At 49.5% G+C, this 27,131-nt stretch overlaps 1 protein-coding gene across 1 annotated transcript in view; it reads left to right on the top strand.

The window, feature by feature from the left end:
* Window positions 1-4,391: 4,391 nt before the first annotated feature.
* CAPN8 (calpain 8) overlaps window positions 4,392-27,131 on the top strand; it is a gene marked incomplete at both ends in the record, with an annotated part of 61,559 nt that continues 38,819 nt past the window's right edge. Inside the window, 8 exon segments of the mRNA XM_079901228.1 lie at window positions 4,392-4,628; window positions 7,837-7,853; window positions 7,855-7,904; window positions 23,965-24,083; window positions 24,805-24,821; window positions 25,087-25,116; window positions 25,118-25,241; window positions 26,263-26,346. Of these exon segments, the coding sequence (XP_079757354.1) occupies window positions 4,392-4,628; window positions 7,837-7,853; window positions 7,855-7,904; window positions 23,965-24,083; window positions 24,805-24,821; window positions 25,087-25,116; window positions 25,118-25,241; window positions 26,263-26,346 (678 nt within the window).

The following is a 27,131-nucleotide window of genomic DNA, read 5'->3' as shown; positions in this document are numbered from 1 at the left end:
GGACAGTTCTCACCTTTTTTCCAAGCTTTTTTTTTTTTCCTAGGAAGTAGTTTCCTTTTTGGAGGAAATCACGTTGCCCCTATTTGCTCAAAACATGAGTCCTGAACCATTAGAGCTCTAGGGGTGGGGTGGGAGAGGGTCTCCGTGAGGCCAGCGGTATCCTGGCCACGTCCCCTGTCCCACCCAGCCTTCCCGGCCACTCCTGTACACGCAGAGGAGGGACCCTTGGCAATTCATCTCGCCACCTGCCCAGACCCACGGCCACTACCTTATTTAGGCCGTCATCCATTCTTGCCTGGTTTAGAGTGATTGCCTCTTAACTACAGAGAAAAATTCCATGTTCAAAGCCCCTACAAACTGTATCATCTAGTCCATCACCTCATCCCTCACTCCAGCCGCTCTGAAGGATATTAATTGTCCTTCCTGCCTTTACTCTTGCTGCTTCTCTAGTCTCCGATGCCCTTTTCTCACTGCCCTCTTTCAAATCCTAATCATCCTTCAAGTCCCTTAAATCTTCAGGATCCAGCTGGAATGCTACCTCGTCCATGAAGCCTTCCTTATCCTCTGTCACCTCAGAATTGGTCCCTCCTTTCTTTGAGTGTTGTTCTGTCTCTCCTATAGCATTGAAGTTCCTTGTGGGCAGGGGTGGTGTTTACTTGTCTCTTGATGCTTCTACTTGGTGGCTGCCCCTGCCCAGCAAAGTGTCGGTGCAGAGAAGGCTTGTGGGTTGGAGAGCCGAATGGTCAATGGGCTTCTTTCTCGCAGGTCTCCTGCCTCATGGCCTATTGCCCAGGTGAGGGCTTCCCACTGGTAGGCAGTGTAGGTCCTGTGCCCTGGAAAGAACATGGAATTTAAAACCAGGAGACCTGGGCTTCCCTGGTGGTGCAGTGGTTAAGAATCTGCCTGCCAATGCAGGGGACACGGGTTTGAGCCCTGGTACAGGAAGATCCCACATGCCACGGAGCAACTAAGCCTGTGTGCCACAACTACTGAGCCTGCTCTCTAGAGCCCGCGAGCCACAACTACCGAAGCCTGCATGCCTAGAGCCTGTGCTCCGCAAGAGAAGCCACTGCAATGAGAAGCCCACACACCGCAACGAAGAGTAGCCCTTGCTTGCCGCAACTAGAGAAAGCCCATTCACAGCAACGAAGACCCAAGGCAGCCAAAAATAAAAATAAATAAAAGAATTAATTAAAAAATACTGTAAAACAAAAACAACAACAAAATAAATAAATAAAATCAGAAGACTTAGGGTCAAGTTTGCCATGTGAGTAACTTTGGGTTAGTCTGACAGTACAATCTACCCATAGACTTGCTGTGACTCTCTAATGGATCATGGACTTGAAAGTGCTACCTCTTAAGTTTTTACATTAGTCACACTGGGTCCGCAGGGTCTCGGTTGGCCACTGGGGGGCAGTCTCAGCTAGCCTCCTAGCTGGGCTTGAGTGGATCCACCCTTTCCTGCCAGGGATGAGAGACTGGGGTGGTGTGCGATCCCACAGACCTGGAGAGCGATGAGCCCACACATCTGGCCTTCCCAGCCTTCTGTTTTCTCAGGGCTGGTTAGATACGGATCAGTCTTACAGCTCTGGCACTCTTTGGAGTGATGGGATACTTCCTGTCCTGGGCAGACGGGGAACCCATCTTTTACTTAGAGACGACTCATGAACGCGTGGATCACAGCAGGCCATCTTCTCTGTAATACTCTTTTCTTTTATTTAAAAATTTTAATTGAGATATAATTCACATAATCAAAACTCACCATTTTAAAATATACAATTCTGTGATTTTTTTCATTATATTCACTATGTTGTGCAACCATCACTGCTTATCTAATTCCAGAAAACTTCCATCACCCCCGATGAGAAACCTCACACCTATTTGTAGTCAGTCCCCGTTCCCCTCTCTGCTCAGTTTCCGGCAACCAATCATCTACTCGGTCTCTGTGGACTTGCCGATTCTGAATATTTCATATAACTAGAAGCACACAACTTGTGGCCTTTTGTGACTGGCTTCTTTCACTTAGCATAATATTTTCAAGGGTCATCCATGTTGTAGCCTATGCCAGTACTTCATTCCTTTTTATGGCTGCATAATATTCAGTTGCGTGGCTGTACTACATTTTGTTGGTCTATTCACGCGTTGACGGACATTGGGCTGTTTCCACTTTTTGGCTATTGTGAATAATGTCTTACGAGCATCGGAGTAGAAGTTTTTGTGTGGACTTAAGTTTTCAAGTCTGTTTCAATTCCCTGGAGTGGAATGTTGCTAGAAGTTACTCTGTCACTCTGAGGAACTGCCAAACTCTTTTCCAAAGTGCCCGCATATTTTCCATTCCCACCAGCGATGTACGAGAACTCTGTAATCCTCTCGACACTGGACTCACCCCATGCTTGCCTTAGAATTCTGAAATGGGAAGGCCCAGGAGAGAGACTGAAGTTAAGGTTCTGCATGACGAAGAGCTTTGCAGACTTTGTCTGAAAAGCACACTTGGGCTTTGGGGTGATTTGTCTTCCTTGCTGAGGACACAATGCAGCCTTGTCCTTCTGGCTGAGAGGAGCCTCTGTGGATAAGCTGAGTGCTCTGTCTGAGCTGCATTCACCAACGCTGTTTGCCTAGAAGAGTTCTTACTAGTTGGTGCCGGCAGGTGTGTTTCTGCCCAGCCTCATCGGCCTCTGTTGTGGATCCTGGGCTTCCTGGGTGGAGCTGGCAGTGGCTCTTGTGGGGTGTCTGAGGTGTGAGGCTGGGGAGATGTCTGTTCAGGTTGACAGGGCCAGCGGGAGCCCGGCTGGGCAACGGGGAGACGTTGGCTGTCAGCTCAGGTGGGGCTGGTGAGCAGAGACGGCTCCTGGCTCGGAAAATGAGGGTTCTCTTCCCAGCAGCTCAGACCCGTCTCCCTAGATGAGGATGAATCTGTTCATGCAGCATCTGGACGTGACAAGGGAGGTGATTTAGGCAGGTGGGGTGGGAAAGAGATTGCTAACCCCAAAGGAGACCCTTATGGAGAAAGGAAATCACCAGCTGTGCTTACTCAGTGATTAGATGGAGAAGGGCTTGTTCATTTCAGTCAGTCTAAAGGGAGTGTTCCCGGGAGGCTCGGGGAGAAACCGAAGCAGGGAAAACAATCTCATGAGCTCCCTGCCTGGAGATGCTGGGTCCACTCTACCTGGTATGTATCTATCCAACCACTGGGCATCTTATACCTGGGGGTGTTTATTCATTCACTGCCTTCTCCTTTTTTGTCTGTTGTCAAGTCTCCCTCTGCCTCTGTCTCATGAGGACCCTTGTGATTGCATTTAGGGCTACAATAATCTCCCCATTTCAAGATCCTTAATCACCACTGCCAAGATTGTTTTCCAAATACGGTAGGTACTATTCACAGGTTCCAGAGTTTGGGACTCAGGATCTTTGGAGGACCATTTTTCAGCCACTCCCCCTCCCAGTTTCAAAAATCACTGATGTTCCAGATCCTTAGGGTAAACCAGGCCTCGGAAATTGGAACCCTGAGAAAAGCGATTAATGCAAGGTCCCAGAGCCCATTTCCCTTCTGAGATTAGAACCCACAACTCTTATTCCCCAGGCCTTCTCTTTCTGGTCCTGGTTCCTAGGAATAACCATGACTGGCACCTCCTGAGTGTTTCTTATGTACTATTCTAAGCAAATTCCATGTACTATCTCATCACCCTTCCAAACAACCCTATAAGGTAGAGCTTACTGTTACCTTTCGCTTTACAGGTGAGAAAATTAAGGGGATGAGAGGTTAACTAACTTGCCCAAGGTGACAGAGCTAATTACTGGTGCTGTTGGGCTAGATACCCAGGCAAAGGCCAAAGCTTTCACTTGTAGGAGGGACACCTTTGCTTGGGGTTACTCTGATCCACTCCATGAATCACCCTTCTCTGATATTTTTGTCCTTCTAGCGAATATGGAACTAAACTTTTCTGGAAGGAAAGGAGACCCCTCTAACCCCTTGCCCTCCTGCTGAGAACCAATTCCTTGGAAAATACTGGCCTCAAGCTGCCCAATAAGCCTTCTCATCTCAGCTGATGGGACCAATGGGAAGTAAGCAGGGTCTTGCAATGAGATGGGGATGGATGGCTGTGATCCTAATGGATTTCTTAGGCTAATGGCATGGGAGGGGCCCTGGAAGTTTCCCAGCCTCCAAATTGTCTGCTGAAAGCAGAAGGGGAGGGTGGGGCAGATTCATTTGCGCCTTGGGTACATATCTGTTCCTGGCTGTGACTCACTTCCCTCTGGAGCAGGGCCTCGGGTGAGACGTTTACCTGTTCTACCTCCCCTTCACACTGCCTTACAGCTCCCCTCCCTGTGGGGCGATCTCTGACGGCACGGAGCAGCTCTGCCCTTCTGTCTACCCCACAGAGCCCTCCACCATGGCAGCGCTGGCGGCTAGAGTATCCAAGCAGCAGGCGGCAGCTGAAGGTCTTGGCTCCAACCAGAAAGCCGTGAAGTACCTGGGCCAGGACTTTGAGACCCTGAGGCAGAAGTGCTTGGACTCAGGGGTCCTAGTTAAGGATCCAGAGTTCCCAGCGTCCCCACCAGCCTTGGACTACGAGGATCTTGGACCATGCTCCCCCCAGACTCAAGGCATTGTTTGGAAGCAGCCTGTGGTAAGGAGATGGGTTTGCTGTTGAGTGTCAGGATGGAGGGCCCTCGCTTCTGGTCAAAAGTAGCTGAGGGAGAAGTTATGGTTCTTGGCCCTCTGTTCCTGTAACCCGTATTTCAGCCTACCCCCACCCCTCCACTTTAAAAAACATCTTTTCAGAGGTGATAATGTATAGAGGGAAGGCATGCACTGGCTTTGGAAACAGACAAGTTAGATTTGAATCCTGCCTCTGCCTGTGTGGTCTTGGACAGATAATTGCTGTGATCCTCAGTTTTTTCATCTGTAAAATGGTGCTACTGGCATCTTATTTTTCAGTGTTGGTACAAGGACTGGAGATAAAGGTCAGAGCACAGTGCTTGGCATATAACAGACACAGAAGGCATGGTAGCTATTGCCTAGGACCCCTGGGCCAGTGCAAGATGGAAAAAACCAATGCTAGAAGTAATCAATCCTGGGGTACATTGTGACGTCGTTGCTGAAGTGTGCAGGGTTGTGAATTGTCATTGTTCTATTGAGGCTAGGGAGTGGAGAGGTGGGGCTGGGGGTCTGTGAATACAGATGGGAGTCAGGGACTCTGGGATGCTGTCACTGATTACCCCCCACCCCAGATCTCAAGGGCAAGGGATGTAGAACCATCCCCCCAAAACCTGGGCCCATGACCTACTGCTCTGTGACCCTTGTCAGTGATTTAACCTCAAGGATAGGAGCCCCCCACACACAGAGTGGTTGTGAGAATTGAGATAATCCTTTGAAGTGCTCTGCTCAGTGCCTGGCCCACAAGTCTCATAAGAGAACACGCTTTGCGACCCTTGGCCAGGGGGCCGTTTGTCTTCTAGACCACGATGGGAAAATCAAGCCATGGTCCTTATTTTCTTGGCAATGGTTGAAGAGGGAAGTTAAGGAGAGAATAACTCCTTGGATGTGGTCAAAATCACCCTTTAACTCCAACTATCTCTACCCCTTCTGTTTTCATCCTATCAATTTTACACAACAGTTACCACCTCTGAGCATAACTCCTTGGCCCTTCTTCCCTCCAGCCCCCCATAGCCATCTTCCATGCCCCTCTGGAACCTATGTGGGTGCTCTGGGATGTTGGCAAAACCAAGGTTGGGAACCATGGTTTTATATTCTAGTGTCAAGAGTTGGCAGCCACATTTCATTTCAACAGACAGTTTTTTTAGGCCTCTGTTTTGGGCCAGGCATTGGCTATGCCCTGTTTAGAAAGGTGGTCGGGGAGAAACTGAGCTGGGATCTCGGCTCTGAGGGAGACTGTGAGGAGGCAGACACATGAATAAAGGACCGACATCCTGGGCAGAATGAAGGAAGTGCTAACAGAGGCATCAATCACGGGCATGGCAATGTGGGATGTTAGGACTGAATGATGGAAAGACTTAGGGGAGGAGAATACATTCGAGTGGAACTGAAGGACCCCAAGGGGCTTGGGGGAGGGGAGATGGATATGGGGGGAGGGGAGAAGATTTCACTCTGTGACCAAAATCAGGTATCTTTAACCTTTGCCTAGTTTTTCTCTTTCACTTGAAATTCTTAAAGCCCTCACCTCCTCAACCATATTTCATGTTCTCCCCTAAACTGTGTCTTTACCTGGTCTCACTGTCCACGTAAATATGATAAATTCAGACTGGAATGCTGATTTGTGCCTGTCAACAAAATGCTATAAAAGCCAGACCATGAGGTAGTAGAACCTGATTAATGTGGAACTGAAGGACTCCCATTATTGGGAGTTTTCAGATGAATAAATAAAAGCTTGTCAGAATGTACCCTCTCCATCCCCAGTCATCAGTGAAGGATTCTCACTCAGCTGCTTTTGACCAGGCTGTGCTCACATATCACAGGATACATTATAGGACCCAGTTTTATCCTCTAAGATCTTACAGATTATTGAATAGACTCTTGAGTTTGTAATGACCCTGATTCTATCTCTATTGGGAAGGTGCCTTGGAATCTGGGAAAACTCAGCCTGTTCCTAAATGCTTCATTTCTTTCTTCCCTTGAAGTCTCTCAGGGGCCTGCAGGAAGGTTGGGTGTCCAGAAATGAGGTGCACCAATAAGTTCATTTGCTCTTCTTTCCTCCCCTTCCCTCCCCTCCCCCTCCCCTTCCCTTCCCACTTCCTCCCTCCCTCCCCCTTCCCCCCTCCCTCCCTTCCTTCCTTCCTTCCTCCCTCCCTCCCTCCCTCTCTTCTTTTTTTCTTAAATTGTGGTAAAATACACACAACATATAATTTACCATCTTAACCATTTTTTTTTTTTTTTTGCGGTACGTGGGCCTCTCACCGTTGTGGCCTCTCCCGTTGCGGCCTCTCCCGTTGCGGAGCACAGGCTCCGGACGCGCAGGCTCAGCAGCCATGGCTCACGGGCCCAGCCACTCCGCGGCATGTGGGATCTTCCCGGACCGGGACACGAACCCGTGTCCTCTGCATCGGCAGGTGGACTCTCAACCACTGCGCCACCAGGGAAGCCCTGTTAGATTTTTTTTTACCCATATGCACATATGTTTTTTAAATAGAAAACAAGTTAATGATTTTTTTTTAATATTTGGAAGAAAAAAAAAAAAGCCAGTCCAAAGGCACTGTCTTGGCCCATTTAGGTAGGAGCTAGCAGCTTTATACAAGGCTGTAGGGCTGCCACTTTGAGGTAGGTGAGCAGGGAAAGCGTAGGTCAGATGTGGGAATGGAGCTGAGTTCTCCTCTCTGTATAGGACACTTCCTGACGCCTCAGTGTTTCCATCAGCACACGGGGTCATCATTGAGTCAAGTATTTAATGAGCATGTACAGGGTGCAGGGCATTTTGTTAGAGTGTTATACATTAGCCTCATCCTCTCCCTGTAAATAGGGGCGTTGTCTGAATGGGTTAGGTCACAGTTCCTCAGGTCATTATCTCAGCCTTTGCCTTTCTCCTACCCTCCCCCCTACCCGCTTTCCCACCCACACACCCACACAGTATGTATAGCAATAAAGAGCTGGCCGTGGGCACCAGCTCCTGCTCTGCCACCCCTGGCTGTGTGACTGTGGGTAGCTCTCCTGCCTTCTCTGGGCTTCAGCATCCTCAGCAATAAAAGGCGGTATGTGCAGGAGATGTTCTCCTAGGTCTCTTCCATGAATTTTGGGACTATCAAGTTCTTTCACTCTTGCTGTCACCATTCCTGGGCATCTGGTGACTTGGGTTTTGCAATTGCTTTCCCAATGGGTTTCAGGAATTGTGTCCCAGCCCTGTTTATCGTTGGTGGAGCCACGCGTACAGACGTTTGTCAGGGTGTGCTAGGTGAGTAACTGGGGAGAGTCCTATTTGATTTGGGAGACGGCAGGTGTGTACGTGTCATGAGTAACGTCAGATTACGCTGTTAGAGTTGACCGACTACATTATGTCTGTGACTTATCCGTATGCGTTTGTGTTTTGAGACCGTACTCTCCATTCTGGGTCTGGAATGCTGGAACTACATTTGGTTCCTCCTAACAAGAGATTTTCCATAGGCTCATTTAACCCCTTTTAGTGCTAGAGTCACGAGCCAGAATTATAGGCATGCAGCAGATAACCACGCTGGGCTGTGTTTTGATACTAGTGACCTTTAAGTGGATGTAATTTGCCCTGTGGAATGGCCATGTCTATATAATCATGGGCTGTCATAATAGATGCTCTTAGCATGAGTAAGAAAAGAAGAATCCCAGCTTTCCAGCCAAGCTTCTTTCCAGCCCGGAATCCTGGGATTAAGAAGCTTCACTTCCCAACCTTTCATATTCCCTCCAAATCAGGCTCAGTTAAGTTGAGGAAATAATTTATTTTGTACGTTCTAGCCTTAAGTGTTGGAAACCGAGGTTTTCCTTGAGAGCAGATCAGCACTGTTGATCTCATAAGCCCTCCTGATCCCAGGGCATCACAGTTTCTTCACTGAGTGGGACAACACTGACGTTTCAGGGACAACACGGCTCTGAATTGAATTCGCTGGGCTTCCAAACGGCCAGCCAGTGACAGCTTCAGGAAATAGACCTGGAAACGAAGGCAAGAGGAGACAAATCCTATCTGCTGAAAATTAGCCAAACAAACAAAATCTCAGCGTCCACGTGGCCCCGATCACCCTTTATCCTTCAGGAGATTTCCCCTCCATCCTTTTTCTCCTTGTTCCTCCTGTTCTCTTGAGCCTGTGGGAAACTTTTATGATTTTGAATCACCGGCATTTATTTTAAATGCTTCCAATGTTCTCTCCTTTGACGAGTATAGCCGATATCCCCTTAGCCAGAGCTCATGGTGCGTGAGCACAAAGCAGTGAGAACGATTCGGGTACCGCACAGACGCGAGCCCTGTTCCCTGAAAGCCACGGTCTCCTAAGCCTTTGTGTGAGGGCTCACACAGGGGTAGCGTTCTGACCTTTTATTGCTCTGGATGACTGTGCTGTGCCTTTTTCCTTCCAGCTAAATATTTAACCGAATTGAGCACGTGTCTCAGGGAAACACAGCTTCTAATCTCTGCTTTTAACAGCTTCTTGTTGTAGATGTTTTGACTTTGGCAAAGGTATTTAATAAGTGTCTTTTAATTGATCAACTTGGATAGATCTTCCTTTGAATAGTTTTAAGCTCAGAGAAAAGAAGCGTTCCCAAAAGAGACCTGAGCGTTACCATGGTGAGCGTGCGCTGCTGATGGAGCCTGCAGCTAGAGGAGCAGTAAATGAACCTGATTCTCCGAATCCGACTCACGTCAAAGTGAGGGGGCCACGCCGTGGAGGCTGCTCCGGGTTAGCCCTGCTGCAGTGGTGGTTTTTAATGAGCAGAGCGGAAAGCGGGTGTTGAGTCCAATTTCCTGAAGGATGCTGGGTACGGGGCCGGAGGGCCTGTGGACCAGATGGAGCCTCAACGTGTATCGAAGTGGGTGCCTGCACGCCAGGCCTGCAACTCAGCACCAGGGTGGTTGCCAGGAGCTGAGTGACAACAACCTGTGTGGCCTGTGAGACTTGAGCTCGGTGGCGTTAACGATGGGGTGGATCGTGGCGAGATTAAGAAGAAAACTTCCTGATCAGAGAACCAGGGGGTGTCATGCTGCACCTGTTGAATCAGGGTGTGACAGGGATTCATGTTTGTTCAGGCTTGACACAGTCCAGCACAGTGCAGTGGGGTCTGTTCCAGGTTTAAAACATCTTTGTTATTATTTTTTATTTATTATTATCTTAAAAATTTTTAAAAATTATTATTTATTATTATCTTAAAAATTTATTTATTTTTGGCTGCGTTGGGTCTTCATTGCTGCACGTGGGCTTTCTCTAGTTGCGGTGAGCGGGGGCTACTTACTCTTCATTGCGGTGCGCAGGCTTCTCATTGCTGTGGCCTCTCTTGTTGCGGAGCATAGGCTCTAGGCGCGCGGGCTTCAGTAGTTGCAGCACACGGGCTCAGTAGTTGTGACTCACGGACTCTAGAGCGCAGGTTCAGTAGTTGTGGCGCATGGGCTTAGTTGCTCCGCGGCATGTGGGATCTTCCCGGACCAGGGCTCGAACCCGTGTCCCCTGCATTGGCAGGCGGATTCTTAACCAGTGCGCCACCAGGGAAGTCCTGTTATTATTTTTTAACAGTTGATCTATATAATGAAAATGATGTCCTTTACACAGTTTTGTGTTACCGTGATTTTATTATTATTTTGAATCCACACTGTTCAAAAATGAAAACAGCTGAAAGGTCCACCGTGAAGATTCAGCTTCCTGTCTGTCTCCATCTATTCCACTGCTTGCTGTCCTGGAACCTTTTTTTTCCCCTTATCCTTTCACTGTTTCTTTATGCAAATTCAAGCAAGTCTAAATACGTATTCTAATTTGTATCCCCTTCTTGCCTTGAAGGCAGCATACTGTAAACATTGTTTAGCACCTTTCCATTATTTGTTATTATTTTACTAAATAAAATGTCTTGGAGCTCTTTCCATGTCAGCGTATGAAGGGCTTCATTCCTTTGTAACCACTCAGAATATTGCAGTCCATTGTGCAAAGTACCAGTTGATTTAGCCTGTCTCCTACTGATGGACACGAGTTATTTTCTCTCTTCAGCTATTATACAAAATGGTGCAGTGAATGTCCTTCTCCGCGGTAGTGTGTGTGTGAGGGTTTTTGTCAGCAGGTTTGAAGTGTGGCTGCTTCAGTCACCATGGAATATCTTTCCCTTCTATTTGATTCCCAGTGCTTAGTGACCTCATATTCAGTCCCACTATCACCACTGTCTTATCTACTCTGAGGAAAGGGCCCAGGACAATCATTTACACTTGAGTGTGAATTTGAGTCAGTGGGCTACCAGAGGATTTGTATATTGAACATTATCTCCAGAGCATGAAAGAATTGTACCGTTACATCTTTAGTTACACCAACTCTCACTAACTTATTTCCTTTTGGTATGAATGCAGACAATGAAGCACAGTAATAGGAATCATGGCTTATATTCATATTATATTACAATTGTTGCAAATAATTCAAAATACCACATATTCATCGTTACCTCATAATTATGGTGCTTATTAGTCGCCACTCCAAAACTTTTATATAGAATGTTAATAAAGAAGTACAAACCTTACCATATTCTAATGTAAAAAACATATTTTGATAACTATTTCAATGTAATTATATTATATATATACAATGTATTTCTCGCCAAGCCAGGCTTCATCCTCGCCATGTGAGCCCCTTGCCTCCCACCAGAGTCTGTGCTCATGTAGATTCCAGGAGCTAGCTTTCTTTGGAGACATTATTATAGGAAGAAAGACTGGGAAGTCTGCAATGCTAAAGATTCAATTGCTCCAGGTAATTCTTACTGTGTAATATGACTTTCTGTTGGGTGACTCAGTCTCTGCCTGAGGGCGGTGTGGTTTGCCTCCACACCAGTAATCAGATGCGTATCTGTTGATGAAACAGCCCCCAGACAAAAATCCCTCCCTGGATCCCCAGGCCTGGAGTTCTTCACCCGGACACACTGAGGAGGGCTTCCCTGCAGCTGCAGCCTTACCACGCTTGGTCTTCCTGGCAGAGCCCACGTTCACCAGATCTAGCAAGGGCCACACACACAGCATCCCTCCAGTGTGAGGAGATCTCAGGGCCACACCATAGTGAGAGGGAATAAGTTGTTAAGTGTGGGATTATGCCCTGTCGGGCGCGTCTGCGGTGCCCACTTCCAGCGAAGGCTCATGGTTGGCGCATCACACAGGGAACTGCGGGCACCTCGTTTGTCCCTCTGCTGCCTGTCCCAGCACCGTCTGTCTCTCCTTTGCATGTTGGACCATGAGTGTCCCTCTGAGGCCTCTGTGTCCACAGAAATAGATTCTGTCCCACCACGAAGTACATGCTTCTGGCTTCTTTCACCCGACGCGGTAAGTCATGACTCTGGACTGGCCAGGACTCCTTTAGTCATTGGCTTCAGAAGTTCAACCCAGCCAGCTTAAAGAAAAAGGAGAAGTTATTGGCTCATCCCACTAGACCGTGGAAAGGGAAGGGCAGTGCTGGCCTCGAGAAGCCTGGATCTAGGGATCTAGGTGTTCCTGGAGCTCTCTCTGCCTGTCCTGTCTCCACTCCACCCTCTTCCATGCCAGGCAGGCTTCACGCAGAAGGAGAGATGACCACTAGGGTTCCAGCCTTCAACTTGGTAGTATCGCAAACCACCTTTGATTTTACAGATCTCAGAAAAAGTCTCTGATCTGGTGGTTGGGATCTTTGCCCATTCCTTGGGTTCAGCCAGAGGGGTGAGGTGCTATTTGATTGGCTCAGCTTGGGTCATGGGCTTTGCTCTTCTGACTGCCAGGCTCCCCCCAAACCACAGGGGGGTTCTCCAAAAGAAGGGGGCAGTGTGCAGTGGGCCGACAGAACGGAGAAAGTGTACCTCAATATGCCAGTGGGGTGGCGGGGACCAGGTCTGGCCAGACTGTGCTCTCCCCGCCCCAGGTCACCTTCGTCCTGCCATCTTCTCCCTGCCCCTGAATCCATCACCCTGCAGTGCTCCGGGACATGTCCCTCCCTGAAGGCTGCTCTCTTTCTCTGGATCTGTGCTACCAGCAGTGCCTAATTCAGCACCCCGGGTGCAAAAAGCCCCCCAGGGAGACCTGGGTCTTCTCTGCCTGTGGCTTCACCACCTCAGTTTGCACAGCTGTACAGTGGGCTTGTAATCAAACCCAGCCTGCCGGGTGGTTGTGATGAGTAGAGAATTGACACGGCTCCTCGTCCGCCCGGAAGTGGGCGCTGCGATGGGCAGAAGGGGTTGTAATAACCCTGGGAGCCCTGCCTGTGTGTTCCATGGGACTGACTCTCTTCTGCATCTCTATAATCCACCGTGCTTGGGGTGTAGCAGGGCTCCGTGAATGTTTACTGGACTTCTGATCTGTTACCTAAGCCCTTTGCCTTGTATCACTATTAAATCATGAAGACAGGGGTATCTTACGTCAGAGGCTACTTGTGTTTTTTCTTCCTTCTTTGCCAATATCACGTTTGGCCATCAGGCTGGATCAGGTATTTTGAATAAAGAAATCCCAACCTGGGGACTCCCCTGGTGGTCCAGTGGTTAGGACTCGGCACTTTCACTGCAAGGGGCCTGGGTTCGATCCCCAGTTGGGGAACTACGATCCCGCAAACTGGGAGGCACCGCCAAAGGAAAAAAAAGAAAAAATAAAATCCCCATCCTGAAGGTGACTACATGTCTTTATTATTTATTTATTTATTTTTGCGGCACGCGGGCCTCTCACTGTCGTGGCCTCTCCTATTGTGGAGCACAGGCTCCGGACGCGCAGGCTCAGCAGCCATGGCTCACGGGCCCAGCCGCTCCGCGGCATGTGGGATCTTCCCGGACCGGGGCACGAACCCGTGTCCCCTGCATCGGCAAGTGGACTCTCAACCACTGCGCTACCAGGGAAACCCTCCCCTGTATTTTTGATTGTTTTGTGTTGGGTGGTAATTGCTAATAATAGGAGCCTTATTGAAGGCTTTTCTCTGCAGCGGGCACCAAGCTAAGCACTTTCATAGATTATCTCCTTTTTATCTTTATAACAACTCCAAGAAGTAGCAACTGTATCATGCCATTGCCCTGTAAGTAGCTGCTACTAGATGAGGTAGGTCAGAAGGTGAACCAAATGTTAATGAGGGGTGGGGGAGGAGTAGTGAAGGCAGATGCAAAGCGGGGATTTGAGGAGAGGCTAAGGAGAAGCTGTGTGTGGTCTCAGGGGAGGAGAGAAGGCTCCTGAAACTTCCTGATCGTCTTGCCCAGGAGTCTAGGGCGCAGTATTTCATATAGGGGGATAATCCAATTTGCTTCGGCTTCCGAGGGCTCTGCAGGGTGTGGAAAGGCAGGAAGCTAGTCATCCTGCTGCACTAGACCTGGCTCGGACACTGACTGACCTTGAGACGTCCCGTAGCTGCTCAGGGCCTCAGCTGTACAGATCTGGAAAGTGGGGATTAAATGCCCCCTTCACCCGGTGCAGAGCCTGAGAGATTCAAATGTAGGAAGACACTCTCCTTTTTGGGGGGATGCTGACGAAGGGGGGGGCCTTATGTGATTTCAGGGGAATTCTTGGCGGGTGAAGGGCTGAGCTTCGGGTGCCTTTTTGTTCTCATCTCCATTTTGAAAGAACGCACGCGGCCCAGAAACCGTTGGATTCACCTACTTTGGGATTTGGCAGGATTTATCAGGGGCCAGGCACGCACGGTCCATTAGCCCAGAGTACACCTGCAGGCTCCAAGGAGGTGCAGAGAACGGGCACTTTACACGTAACTCAGAGCGGGAGGTGGTAGTGCTGAATGGACCCGGGCAGAGCAGGGTCCATTGTGACTTGTGAGTGTGACTGGTTCCCAGACGCATTGAGGGAAAGAGACCACTGCAGACAGAGCCCGAGAGCCACCACCTACTAGCCCAGGAGACACTGAGGTTCCTGTTTAGCCCTGGATACGGGAAGGCCACTGGAGTTGTCCCTTCTGAGCAGAAGTGTCGCTTATCGCGGGAGACTTTCTGAAAGCTCGTCTCAGACAGCGCCTCTGGAGTCCCTGTGATCTACAACCGCTTTCACCTTCCCCAGGAGCCCTGCCTAGGGAAGTGGGGAACTAACTAAATTTAGTCCAGCTTAACTTAAAACTTTGTCCAACCCAGTAGCTGAAACAGTCTTTTCTGGTGTAACTCGGTCCCTTTTGGGAAGGGAAGACTCTTCAGTCCTCCAGGTTCTTCTCCTCTGTCCTCTCCTCCCCAAGATGGCCATATGGGGCCTCCTGTGCACTGGCCATGTCTGCTGAAGGGGTGGTTGGTCTGCTTCCTGCCCTGCCTTCTGGTGGCATCACACTGGTGGCCTCTGTCCCTTATTTGCTGAGGCCACAGGGGAACTCAGGGGGTTTCCTGAGTGTCAGGCAGGCACCTCTGTCCATCACGGCTCACCACACTCTTAATTCTGTGGGGGCTGCCCATGCCTTCTCTGGTGCAGAACTTCTCCCCACAATGGTTTTCTCTCTGAGTCCCACCTGGGGAGGGTGTCCTCTGGGCTCACCTCACCCCATTTGGGCCCCTCCTCCTTGCTCTGGACTTTTGAAGCCCACCTCTTCCTGCCCATCTCTCTCTGCCCTCCCTGAAGCTGTATTGGCAAGTGGGGTCAGGGTAGAGGGAAGCTGGCTTGCCCACAGGGGACCATTCATCAAGATACGCAAGAGGCCCCCTAAAAATATGTCTGCTGTTACATGTCCATCCATGTGCATCTTTTATATTTTTTATGTCCCGATGTCCTCTCTTCCAACTGGAGGTTGATATTTATGTATATTCTTAAACATCTCTCTTGTTGCAAATAAGTCCTTTGTGCTTAAATGATCCTATACAATAAACTGTGAGGTACAAACCCATTTTACAGATTAGAAAACAGGATCGTAAGAGTTAAGGGTTGGCTACAGGTCACTCAGCAGACAAGTCAGGGCCTGAGGATTTAAACCTGGGCTTTCTGAGGGCAAAGGCCATGTTATTTTGACTTTTCTAAGCTTGTGGCTCCCCGAGGGCAGGGACCACGCCTTTTACATCTCTCTTGTCCCAGTGTCCTACATGAGCAATGATTGCTAAATGCTGGTGAGTGATGATGACATATAAGAACTACTTCCAAATCCTGAAGGAAGGGAACCTCTCAAACATATGTTTTCCAAGGAGGGTTGGAGGCTGGTACGAGATAGGGGAGATTTACAAATGATTCGAAGAGGACAGGAATGTGAATGGAGTGTTCTGCTAGGCTGGAGGGGGTGTGAACATGGCTGATTCACTCGCTCCCCTCGCCCTGTGCACAGCCCAGCCAGCCTGGGTAGGCACTGCTCCAGGGAGTGATGTGGCTTGGGGGAGCAGGTAACAATAATCTCAGAGTAAACAGGAGCCCTGGGGATGCCAAAAGGCCACTGCAGAGCTGGAGCCTGATGTCTATCTGTGCTCCAGGGCTAAGCGTGGGGAGAGGGCAGAAGGGTGTCTGGGATGGAGGCTGGCTGCAGGAAGGGGGCTGGGGGGATCCAGTGGAAATGATGTCGTCCAGTTTCAGAAATGTCTAGCTTTGCCTCTGCTTGCGGAGGTGAGGGCTGGCATCTCTATGATTTGCAGGGAAAGAGGAATGGCGGAATGATATAGCTCAGAGGGGTGCGCAGGGGGTCAAATGGTCACTCTTCCAAATCCAGGTGGGTGGGCCTGAGTCTAATCGTGCTACACTCGAGGTCTTGAGACGAGCACATGTTGGAAGCTGGGTAAGATGACACCCTACTCTGGCTTGGGTGCCGACCTTGATGAGCCAGTCAGAGCCTTCCTCTGGCTGTTATAATTTTCTTTAACCAGGGCAGACAGGAGTGAGAGAAGGAAGGGGGAAGCAGAACGTGGTTCCCAGAAGACTCTAGGAGTAATAGACTAAAGAAACATCATTATCATTCTCATTACTGACATTTTCATACTGCGCAGTTGTTGAAAACCGGAGACTTATGCAAAGCCGTTTTGTCCAGCCTCCCTCCAGTGCAGACTTTCCTCAACTCCTGATTTTACTGTGGTCGTTCTGGCTCATGAGGTCTCGATGCGGGGGAAATGATCCTCCATGCCCCAACCCAGAGGATGTTTGGCAGTGTCTGCCATCATTTTAGGCTGTCACACTGGGAGGCAGGTGCTACCGGCATCTAGTGGGTAGAGGCCAGGGATGCTTTTGAACATCTGTCGTGCACAGGAGAGCCCACAGCACAGAATTATCCCGACCAAAGTGTCAGCAGTGCTCAGTTAGAGAAACCTGCTCCGGCTGGATACACTATGTTATAGGAGCTTTGTAATTTAATTTCTTGTTCAGTTTTAATATTTTTTCCTTTTTTAATTGAAGTATAGTTGATTTACAATGTTGTGTTGTTTTCGGCTGTCCAGCAAAGCGAGTCAGTTATATATATATATATACTCTTTTTCAGATTCTTTTCCGTTATGGGTTATTACAAGATATTGAATAGAGTTCCCTGTGCTATACGGTAGGTCCTTGTTGTCTAACTATTTTATAAATAGTAGTGTGTATCTGCTAATCCCAAACTTACGGGAACTTTATTAACTAAGATAGTAGCTCTAAATTCTCAGTCTGGTTCTAGTCTTTAAAAAATTTTTAATGTCACATTTCTTTTTTAAAAAATTAATTAATTAATTAATTTTTGGCTGCTTTGGGTTTTCGTGGCTGTGCGAGGGCTTTCTCGAGCGGGGGCTACTCTTCACTGTGGTGCGCAGGCTTCTCATTGTGGTGGCTTCTCTTGTTGTGGAGCACGGGCTCTAGGCGCACAGGCTTCAGTGGTTGTAGCGCGTAGGCTCAGTAGTTGTGGCTCGCGGGCTCTAGAGCTCAGGCTCAGTAGTTGTGGCACACGGGCTTAGTTGCTCCGCGGCATGTGGGATCTTCCCGGACCAGGGCTCGAACCCATGTCCCCTGCATTGGCAGGTGGATTCTTAACCACCGTGCCACCAGGGAAGCCCCTGGTTCTAACCTTATACAGTATTCATGTATGCTGTTTTATCTCTCCCTGTTCGAGATATCAACCGCAAAATGGGCTAAGCCATGAGACTTTCCTGCTGGTAATTAGGATATGAATTGTCAGATCCCATCTGACACTTTGCTCCCTACGTGACTTCGTTCAAGGAAGCATTTTGTGCTGGGGCCTCCAGTCAGCTCTCCATCTAGCCTGAGAGATGGGAATTGTCGACAAAGCCAGCACGGCCGCAAGTGTGTGTGTATGTGTTTTAATGTCGCCAAAAAGGCAGGAACTGAACGCCGAGGACTGGAAAAGGCAGGTTCACCCACGGGAGGGAGGGGAGGAGGGAGGCTCTGGTGATTGCTTGGCACTAATGTGCAGAGCGAAAACAGCAGCCTGAGTGTGAAACACTGCAGCCGCCTTACCGCAAAGAGGGGACATGGAGGCCTCAGCTGGGGCAGAACATTAAAGATGGATTTTTAGAGAACAAGCGCACATCAGCAGGTCAGAATCTTTGCGTTACATTCAGATGTGCAGTCATCATGGCATTCTTTACCTTCCTCGACTGCTCTCGAGGAAGCCCTAGTTTGCACTGACCATGAGGTGGGGGGAAACGTCAACTAGCCAATAAAAGGTATTTTCTGCCTCTGCCTGTTTCGGGCTCTTGTCTCTTTCGGATAAATATTCCTCCTTCAGCCACTCTGTTTGGGGGCTTTCTTGCTTCTTCAAGGCTGGCCCCTCTCCGGCCTCCCCAGGACAGTGCCCGCATGGAAGGGAAGGCTGAACGTCCCCCAGCCTATGGGAGAAGAGTGGCTGGCCCTTGGGTGCCCGCTGCTGTCCTCTGGGTCCCACTGGTCTCCTGGGACTAGCGTGTGGTGTGGTCTGTTCTGCTGGTGCTGTCGGGGTCCAGTGGACCTTCCCTGGCTGACCGAGGCCCGACTCGGTGCGCTGTCACGCCTCGGGCCTGGCCCTGAGCCACGCGGTCGCCATGGCCTCTGTGGTGGGATTGACCTGCCTTCTCCCTGCGCTCAGCTCAGTCACTGTCTGACGGCAGAGGGAGACTTGGGGGCGCCCTTTACCACCTTCTCTCACCTTCTCTCCACCTGAGCACTCCGTGTTACCATTTTTATTCTGCTCCCACGTGCCCCGTGGGAAGCAGGGCGTAAATGCTCTCTGCTTCAGCTTCTCTTTAATCTCTCTGTGGTTTTTCTATTGTACCTGCTCCGGCCATTGTTCAACCTCAAGGTGGAAGAGGGGCGATGCAAGCAGTTCCAATGTCTGACCTTTTCTCCTTTTTCCCGTCTCCTCTCCTGCTTGTAGTCCAGAAGCATCTCCACTTCCCCCCTGATGTCTGGAAAATTCTCTTAAGTCATAGCCCAAGTTCTTGCTACCTAGGGTTTGTCATAACACTAGGTGTTTAGATCATCAAGCTTTGATAACATGTAAATGGAATTTTTGAATTTAGAGTTTTTTTTTTTTTTAAGAAAACCTGACTCAGGATTATTATTTCTTTCTTTTTATTTTTTTATTTTTTTGCGTTACGCGGGCCTCTCACTGCTGTGGCCTCTCCTGTTGCAGAGCACAGGCTCCGGACGCGCAGGCTCAGCGGCCATGGCTCACGGGCCCAGCCGCTCCGCGGCATGTGGGATCTTCCCGGACCGGGGCACGAACCCGTGTCCCCTGCATCGGCAGGCGGACTCTCAACCACTGCGCCACCAGGGAAGCCCCAGGATTATTATTTCTTGATTGGCTTAAAATGCGTTTTTGACAGAGCAGAGCAAAGACTTCATTGTAGTGGCTGGGGTCTGCCTGCTGTTTACTAGAAGCCCTGAAGCCTGCTGATGCAGTGGGTGAGGAGATCGAGGGGAGCATTATTTTAGCGGAGTAAAAAAATAAATCAGTTTATTACTTTAATAAATATTAAAGCCATTACGTATATAACCTGAAGAAGGAGTAGGAAGAAGAAAGCTCAGCTGGTCGCAGACCCCCGGTAAGGTCAGTGACGCAAAACCCTGCCCCTCCAGCTCCCTGGTCAGCCAACACTCTAACCAGGACCCGCCCTTGCTGGAAAGTGGCTGGAGAGGCGGGCATTATCCATCAAGACTCTTTCCCAGCTTTTTCTGTCCACCCTATTCACCACCAACCTTAGGTCCAAAAGCCTCTCAGTTGCCTTCGGAAATTAAACTTATGCTCAAGGTCCAAGCCATGTGTCCACGGAGGAGAACGTGATGAATGTGTACAAGCATCCAGGCAGATCCCCAAACACGTTTCTGAAATGTTTTGAGTGACGGCATAAATGTCTGTCTTCCCAAGAGAGCTCTCAGAAGAGGAACACGCTCACTGGATCTGTGCCTTAGAGAAAGCATCTTTGTGATGACAGCGCATGCACACCTTACAGAGTCCCTGGCAGGCATCCCAAAGCCCGTGTACGCACTGCATCTCCTTGCAGCTCTGTGTTGGCCCTGAGAGCCAGGTGGACCCCGGGAAATGGCAACAGTGAGGCAGATGAAGAGAAAGTTAAACTCTCTTCCAGCTGGGCAGCCCCTTTTGATGTCAGCAACTGAGGGGCACTTTGTGTCCGTGCTGTGAATTGTAATGTCTACGGGATGTTCCAGGTGGGCTGTTGGAAGCAGCTGTGTGGGAGCAAGAATGTCAGTATCAGAAGAGAGCCAGGATTGCACCTCATCATGAGGGCAGGTGCTGCTCTGATCTCTGTGAGAGGCCACCTGGCACAGGGAGGGCTGCAGCCCAGTCATCTGCCCCTCCCCAGAGGCCTGCGCCTCCGCCATGGTCTTCCCTTATCTCCCTCTACCCCCGAGCTCTAGAGGCAGGGGCCCCTGATGCTGGCTTAGGTGGCCCCTGTCAGATTCAACGCATGTCCTCATTGGGCTCCACCTCTCCAGACACCAGGGAGATTCAGGTGCAAACATGTAGGTGCTATTGGGGATTTGCACAAGAACAAAATATGAGTCATTGATTCATTTGGTCACGTATTTACTTAAAAAACAATTTTAAGGGACTTCCCTGGTGGCTCAGTGGTTACGAATCCACCTGCCAATGCAGGGAACACAGGTTCAAGCCCTGGTCCGGGAAGATCCCACATGCTGTGGAGCAACTAAGCCTGCGATCCACAACTACTGAGCCTGCGCTCTAGAGCCCACAAGCCATGACTACTGAAGCCTGTGCACCTAGAGCCCGTGCTCCGCAACAAGAGAAGCCACCGCAATGAGAAGCCCGCGCACCGCAATGAAGAGTAGCCCCCACTTGACACGACTAGAGGAAGCCTGTGCACAGCAATGAAGACCCAACGCAGCCAAAAATAAATAAATAAATGAATAATTTTTTAAAAAGATGATGAAAAAATAAATAAATAATTTTTTAAAGTCTTTTTCATTTTTCATTAAAGTATAGTTGATTTACAATATTTGTGTACAGCAAAGTGATTCAGTTTTATATATATATATTTTTTCTCATATTCTTTTCTATTATGGTTTATTACAAGATATCGAATATCTTGTCCTACCTGTGCTATATGGTAGGACCTTATTGTTTATCTGTTTGATACAGAGTAGTTTGTATCTGCAAACCCCAAACTCCTAATTTATCCCTCCCCCCTTTCCCCTTTGGTGACCATAAGTTTGTTTTCTGTGTCTGTGAGTCTGTTTCTGTTTGGTAAATAAGTTCATTTGTATGATATTTTAGATTCCACATATAAGTGATATATATCATATGATATTTGTCTTTCTCTGCACATCTTTATTTTTATTCATCAGACCGTCATTGAGCCCCTACTCTGTGTCAGCCACCCACTGGGGATGCCAGGATGGGGAATCCACATCCCTGTCCTGCAGGAAGAGATTGCAGAGACAGTCTTGTTCAAGTCACCCAAGAAGGTGCTGGGGGCTCTGAGGAGGGAGCACACGGGACACCGAAGTGGGTCAGGGATTGGACTGGGAAGCAGCTTGGGCACAGAGAAGTATAAACAAGGTCTTTAGGAAACACAAAGAAAAAGAGGTGACCTGCGGCTGGAGAATGAGAAGCATCAGGGAAGGCTTCGTGGAGGCGGGGAAAGAGGGTGGTGCTGCATGCAGCAAGGACTCTACAAGCCGAGGGGACGGATGAGTGAAAGCGTGTGCCGGAAAAGACCAGGGCGTGGTGTGTGCAGATGCGAGTTCGTGCCGGAAAAGACCAGGGCGTGGTGTGTGCAGATGCGAGTTCGACTGGAGATCAGACTCATGGTGGGAGGACAGTGGGAAGCAGGCTGGGGAAGTAGGGTGGAGGCATATTGGGAAGGGTCTTGAGGCCCTGTTAGTTTTTATCTTGTTCTTAAGCAATGGAGGAAGTTGAAGATTTCTGAGCAGAGGAAAGAGGTGGTCACAGGTGTTGACAGGAAGAAGGCTGGAGTGAGAGGAGAAAACCTGTTATTTTATCCACTCTTTGGAAGTTGCCTTTGAATGAGGTACTTCCCCCCTTGGGTCTTCTTTAGTGAGAAGCCACAGTCCCGTGCCTGCTGTACCAATTCTTATCTCCTCCGGCTCTGGTCCCACCTGGGGGCCCACTGCCATCGGGGGGAGGGCGTTTGTCAGGAGCAGGGCTGGCTTCTGGGTCAGAAAAGCTCTTCAAAAAGTAACTGTGTGTGAGAGACGGAGAGAGAGAGAGACTATATGAGGCTGGTCGGGGAAAGGAAGAGGGAAAGGAATTCATTTGGGACCAAATCATGAGCCTCTCTGTTGAGAGAGATGAGGGCAGATAGAGCAAAGGGTTTTCTAGGATAACCTGGTGACGGAGCCGTACTGAGCAGATGATGGGTCCTCAGAGGTGGGTTCCTGTGTCACAGTTTCCTGACCACTTGCTCAGGCAGCCCACGTCTGAGAGAACCGTGGTGTGTTCATCCTGGACTATGTGTACAGCTTGGGCCACAGCATGGAAAGAACACAGAGAGTTAGACGAGGTCCTCAGAGGGTCTCTGAATGGTTGAAGGGGCTTTTATCTGAAGATATGGTGAAGAGCTTCAGATTTTTTTTGTGAACAAAGTGAAGGCTGAGGCACACAGGCTAGATTTTGGAGCCATTTGATGGGGATAGGAATGGGAGGAACTTGTCTCCAAGCCCTAAACTCCTGGAGGTAGGGCTCTGGAGTGAAACTGGGAAGAGGCAGCCGTTGGGCCAGTAAGATGAAATATTCCTTCACACGATGAGCAGCATACGTAAGCACACTGAGATCTCAGAGACTGTTGTAGAAGAAGCCTATAAATGAGATGTGAGACAAATTTACATCAATTCCAGGATGATAGATCCACCACAGGATGCTAAGGTCAGTAAAGGGTGTCTGCGGCTGTGCTTAATCTTTTGAAGTCGACACCACAGGGGATAATGGTGCCTTCCGTGGAGGTACTGCTCAGGGGCACGGGTCTGGGGGGTCCCGACTTGTACAGAAAGCAGTTTTCTCTTTTCTTCTGCACTTACTTGGATCTCCAAAGTGACCAACACTGAGCCCTAACATTTTTAGCCTCTCTTGATTTTTATTTCTTCTGACTAAAAGTATGATCTTTTCATGCTAATCAATATCTCAGAAGTCTTATCAGCTGTCATGGTGAGCTCTGAAACATAAAAGGGCAGTCCTCCAACAGACACGAAGAGACAACTCTCCGTTATCCAAGGTCAAGCGGAGCAAGGAACACACACACACACACACACACACACACGCACACACACACACACACACACACACACACACGCATCCTGAGCTGGCCAAATAGCTTCAGTGTTTCCTCCAACCAAATGTTTTCTTAAAGTTGTTATTAAGGAATCAAAGAGGATGATTTTTTTTTAACATCTTTATTGGGGTATAATTGCTTTACAATGGTGTGTTAGTTTCTGCTTTATAACAAAGTGAATCAGTTATACGTATGTTCCCATATCTCTTCCCTCTTGCGTCTCCCTCCCTCCCACCCTCCCTATCCCACCCCTCTAGGTGGTCACAAAGCACCCAGCTGATCTCCCTGTGCTATGCGGCTGCTTCCCACTAGCTATCTATTTTACGTTTGGTAGTGTATATATGTCCATGCCACTCTCTCACTTTGTCACAGCCCACCCTTGCCCCTCCCCATATCAAAGAGGATGATTTTTGCTCCTTTCTTTCTTTCTTTGCACTTTCTACTCCACTGATTGAGAGCTTAGGACATGTGGAATGGTCAGCCTGTGGCAGGTGGGGGGAAGGGAGAAGCTCAGAACTTCCAAGGAGGCAGCAGGACCTTCAGACACTGGAGGCAAAGAGTCCCAGACTATCTGACCCAGAAGGGAGTCATGTGACTCTGGATTGAATGGGCCAGTGAGGCTCAGAGAAAGCAGGGACCCTGCATGCCTGGCCTGACTAGTGCGTGTCGCCCATGACATGGTGCAGGTGACTGCTGGCTTCTGGCGGCCGTTGCCTCCCTTACCTTGAATGAAGAGCTGCTTTACCGCGTGGACCCCAGGGACCAGAACTTCCAGGAGAACTACGGGGGAATCTTTCATTTTCAGGTATCCTGGCTTGCTCACAGCCCTTGACAGTACTTTCCATAGTCTTGGGACCCATGCCGAGAATCAGAAATCTGGGTTTGGGGCCCAGTAGCCTAGGTTTTAATAATCCCTCCAGGGGATTCTGATGCGTGCTTGAGTTTGAGAAACTTTGCTTTAACATGTCCATCCAAGCATCCACACATCCATCCCCTCCTGTCTCCCCCAGGCCATGTGACCTTGAGGAAGGCACCTTGTTTTTGTTTTTGCGGTACGCAGGCCTCTCACTGCTGTGGCCTCTCCCGTTGCGGAGCACAGGCTCCGGACGCGCAGGCTCAGCGGCCATGGCTCACGGGCCCAGCCGCTCCGCAGCATGTGGGATCTTCCCGGACCAGGGCACGAACCCGTGTCCCCTGCATTGGCAGGCGGACTCTCAACCACTGCACCACCAGGGAAGCCCCAATGTGAATTTTTAAAAGAATGACAAAGAAGAAGAATAAAGCAAATGTACTTAGATCCCAAACTCATCAAAGTCTCTACCCTTTGCTTGGGAGTCATGCTCCTTCTCACTGGCATTCAATGTTCAAAGTCTTCTCTGGGGTTCTTTGAATTAGTTTCATTGACTGGTACCCTTTTGTGCAACCCCTGTTCCTTCCCAGCCCTATTCCCAAAGCAAACCCCAAGGGATGCCTCTCAGCTTTGAGGGAGGGTCCCCATCATCCCTACCCATGCCCCCAACCCCCAGAAACCCAAGAAGCCAAGGTCAGCTCTGGAAGGATTGTATTTTGGTTTTTAAAAGAGCACATGGCTTGGTGAGAGGTGATCTGAGATTTGCTCCTGGAAAAGTGCTGAGCTGGCCATGTGAAAGTGTGCCTAAGCCCCTCCCTGGCCCACAGACAAAATTGGCAAAGGCCCTCCTGTCCCTTCCAGACCACACCATGTCCTACCTACCCCATCCCATGTGGTCCCCTCGCTGGGGTTGCTAATGGCTCTGAATGATGCATGTATTCTTTTTTTTCTCCAACAGGCTCAACAGTTCTTATGAGGCTCTTGCTGGAGGGCTTTGAGGATTTCACAGGTGGCATCTCTGAGTTTTATGAGCTGAAGACGTCACCAGCCAGTCTGTTTCAGATCATCCGGAAGGCCCTTCGAGCAGGGTCTCTGCTGGCCTGCTCCATTGATGTGAGCCGGGAAGGTTTCTCTTTGCTGCCCTTCCCCATGTGTGGTAGGGAAGAAACCGGACAGGGGCTAGAGGCTGGGAAGGCTTTGGGCCAGAGTAGAGTCTAGGACTTGCAGGGCAAGTCCTGTGACATATTTGTTCCTAGCACGTGGGAGCCAGTGGGAAGACCTAATTAATGGGTAGGAACTGGAGTTGGTCTCATAAACTCAGACACCATAGGAGTTCTAAGTGTTAAGCCCCGTTAGTACTGCAGGAATTGCCCTAAGAATGCAGCCTTGATCTCTGGATCCTGGGCCCTACCTTTGCTACCCCCTCTTGCTAAGTAATCTTGGAATTTTGGAAAACAAATATGGTGATTGACAATACATGATGGGCTTTGAGAACACTGAAGAAAAGGGAAGAGGTTCTGAACCAGGGGTGGTGCCCTGTGTGGGGGCTGGCTGTATGCGGTTCCAAGGTAGCCTGGAGGCCACCAGCCACGTGGTCTGCTGTCACCTGCCCCTCCACCTGCTCTTTCTCCTTCTCTCGACCCTTACCTGGTGACCTCACACACGTGAATGGCAAAGCAAGAGCAGTCCCCCTTTCTCCTCTCTATAAAAACCCCAGCAGGATATGTGTATTTCTGGTGGAGAAGTGACTTGGGGTCTGGGGAGAGGGAGGGGCTGTTGAGGAGGGACCCTGGGGACACCCACCGCCACTGGTGAAACAGGGCCAACAGTCATGTATAATTAGTCTTCTGCAGGCAGCGTGGGGTCCTTCCTGGAGAATAAATGGCTTCCCACTTCCTGTGTCATTTCAAAGGCTGGTAAGTCATACTCCAGGACTGGCAGGCAGGCCTGATCAAAGAGGGTTTGGATGGAGAGAGCTCTATTTACCTGAGGTTAATTGCTGTCCCTGCCCCCACCCCCGCCAGCCTTGCACTGGGGCCCTGTGGCTGTGTAGCATGTCCTTGGAAAGCATTGTAGGACTGGCCCCAACAAGGTCAGGGGCAGCCACTCTGAGTGGACTTTACTCTCAGCTCAGGTCTCCAGTGCAGCTGCAGCAGAAGCCATCACCAGCCGGAAGCTGGTTAAGAGTCACGCGTCCTCTGTCACTGGAGTCGAAGAGGTAAACTTGGGCATGGGGAGACGAAAGGGCAATGCGTAATGATACTACCATAAATCCCTGGCATCCTTGAGAGAAAGAGAGGGAATCACCACCTAGCCCTTCCCTGCCCTGCTGAGGTGCAGCATCTCTGGTTGCAGAGCCCCTGGCACTGACCCACACTCAGCTCTTGCTTATTACAAGGGCCCTCCTACCTCTTGCCCACTCAGAGATGGATAATGTAACCTCTTTGAGCTTCAACTCTATGGGTTCTAACTAAATGCAGGCTATCCTCTGAGATGTGGCCAGGAAGAGGGACGAAGTTTTGGAGGAAAGTTGTAGAAATTGTCAGTTAGATCTACACTCATTCTAAGAATGGTGTTTGGGCTTCCCTGTTGGTGCAGTGGTTAAGAATCTGCCTGCCAATGCAGGGGACACGGATTCGAGCCCTAGTCCGGGAAGATCCCACATGCCGCGGAGCAACTAAGCCCATGCGCTACAACTACTGAGCGTGCGCTCTAGAGCCCATGAGCCACAACTACTGAGCCTGAGCTCTAGAGCCCATGCTCCACAAAAAGAGAAGCCACCGCAATGAGAAGCCCACGCACCACAACGAAGAGTAGCCCCTGCTCTCCGCAACTAGAGAAAGCCCGTGCACAGCTTCCAAGACCCAGTGCAGCCAAAAATAAATAAATAAAATGAAAAAAAAAGAAAAGCATTAAAAAAGTATATCTTACTGTATGTCATATGGCAAAAAAAAAAAAGTATGTTTGTACAGGTAAAGCAGTGGAAATCCATAGGATCTCCAA

This window comes from Stenella coeruleoalba (genome assembly GCF_951394435.1).
Source record: "Stenella coeruleoalba genome assembly, chromosome: 1".
Taxonomy (NCBI): domain Eukaryota; kingdom Metazoa; phylum Chordata; class Mammalia; order Artiodactyla; family Delphinidae; genus Stenella; species Stenella coeruleoalba.
The sequence above is the reverse complement of the archived record's forward strand: the minus strand, read 5'-3'. Positions and strand labels throughout refer to the sequence as shown.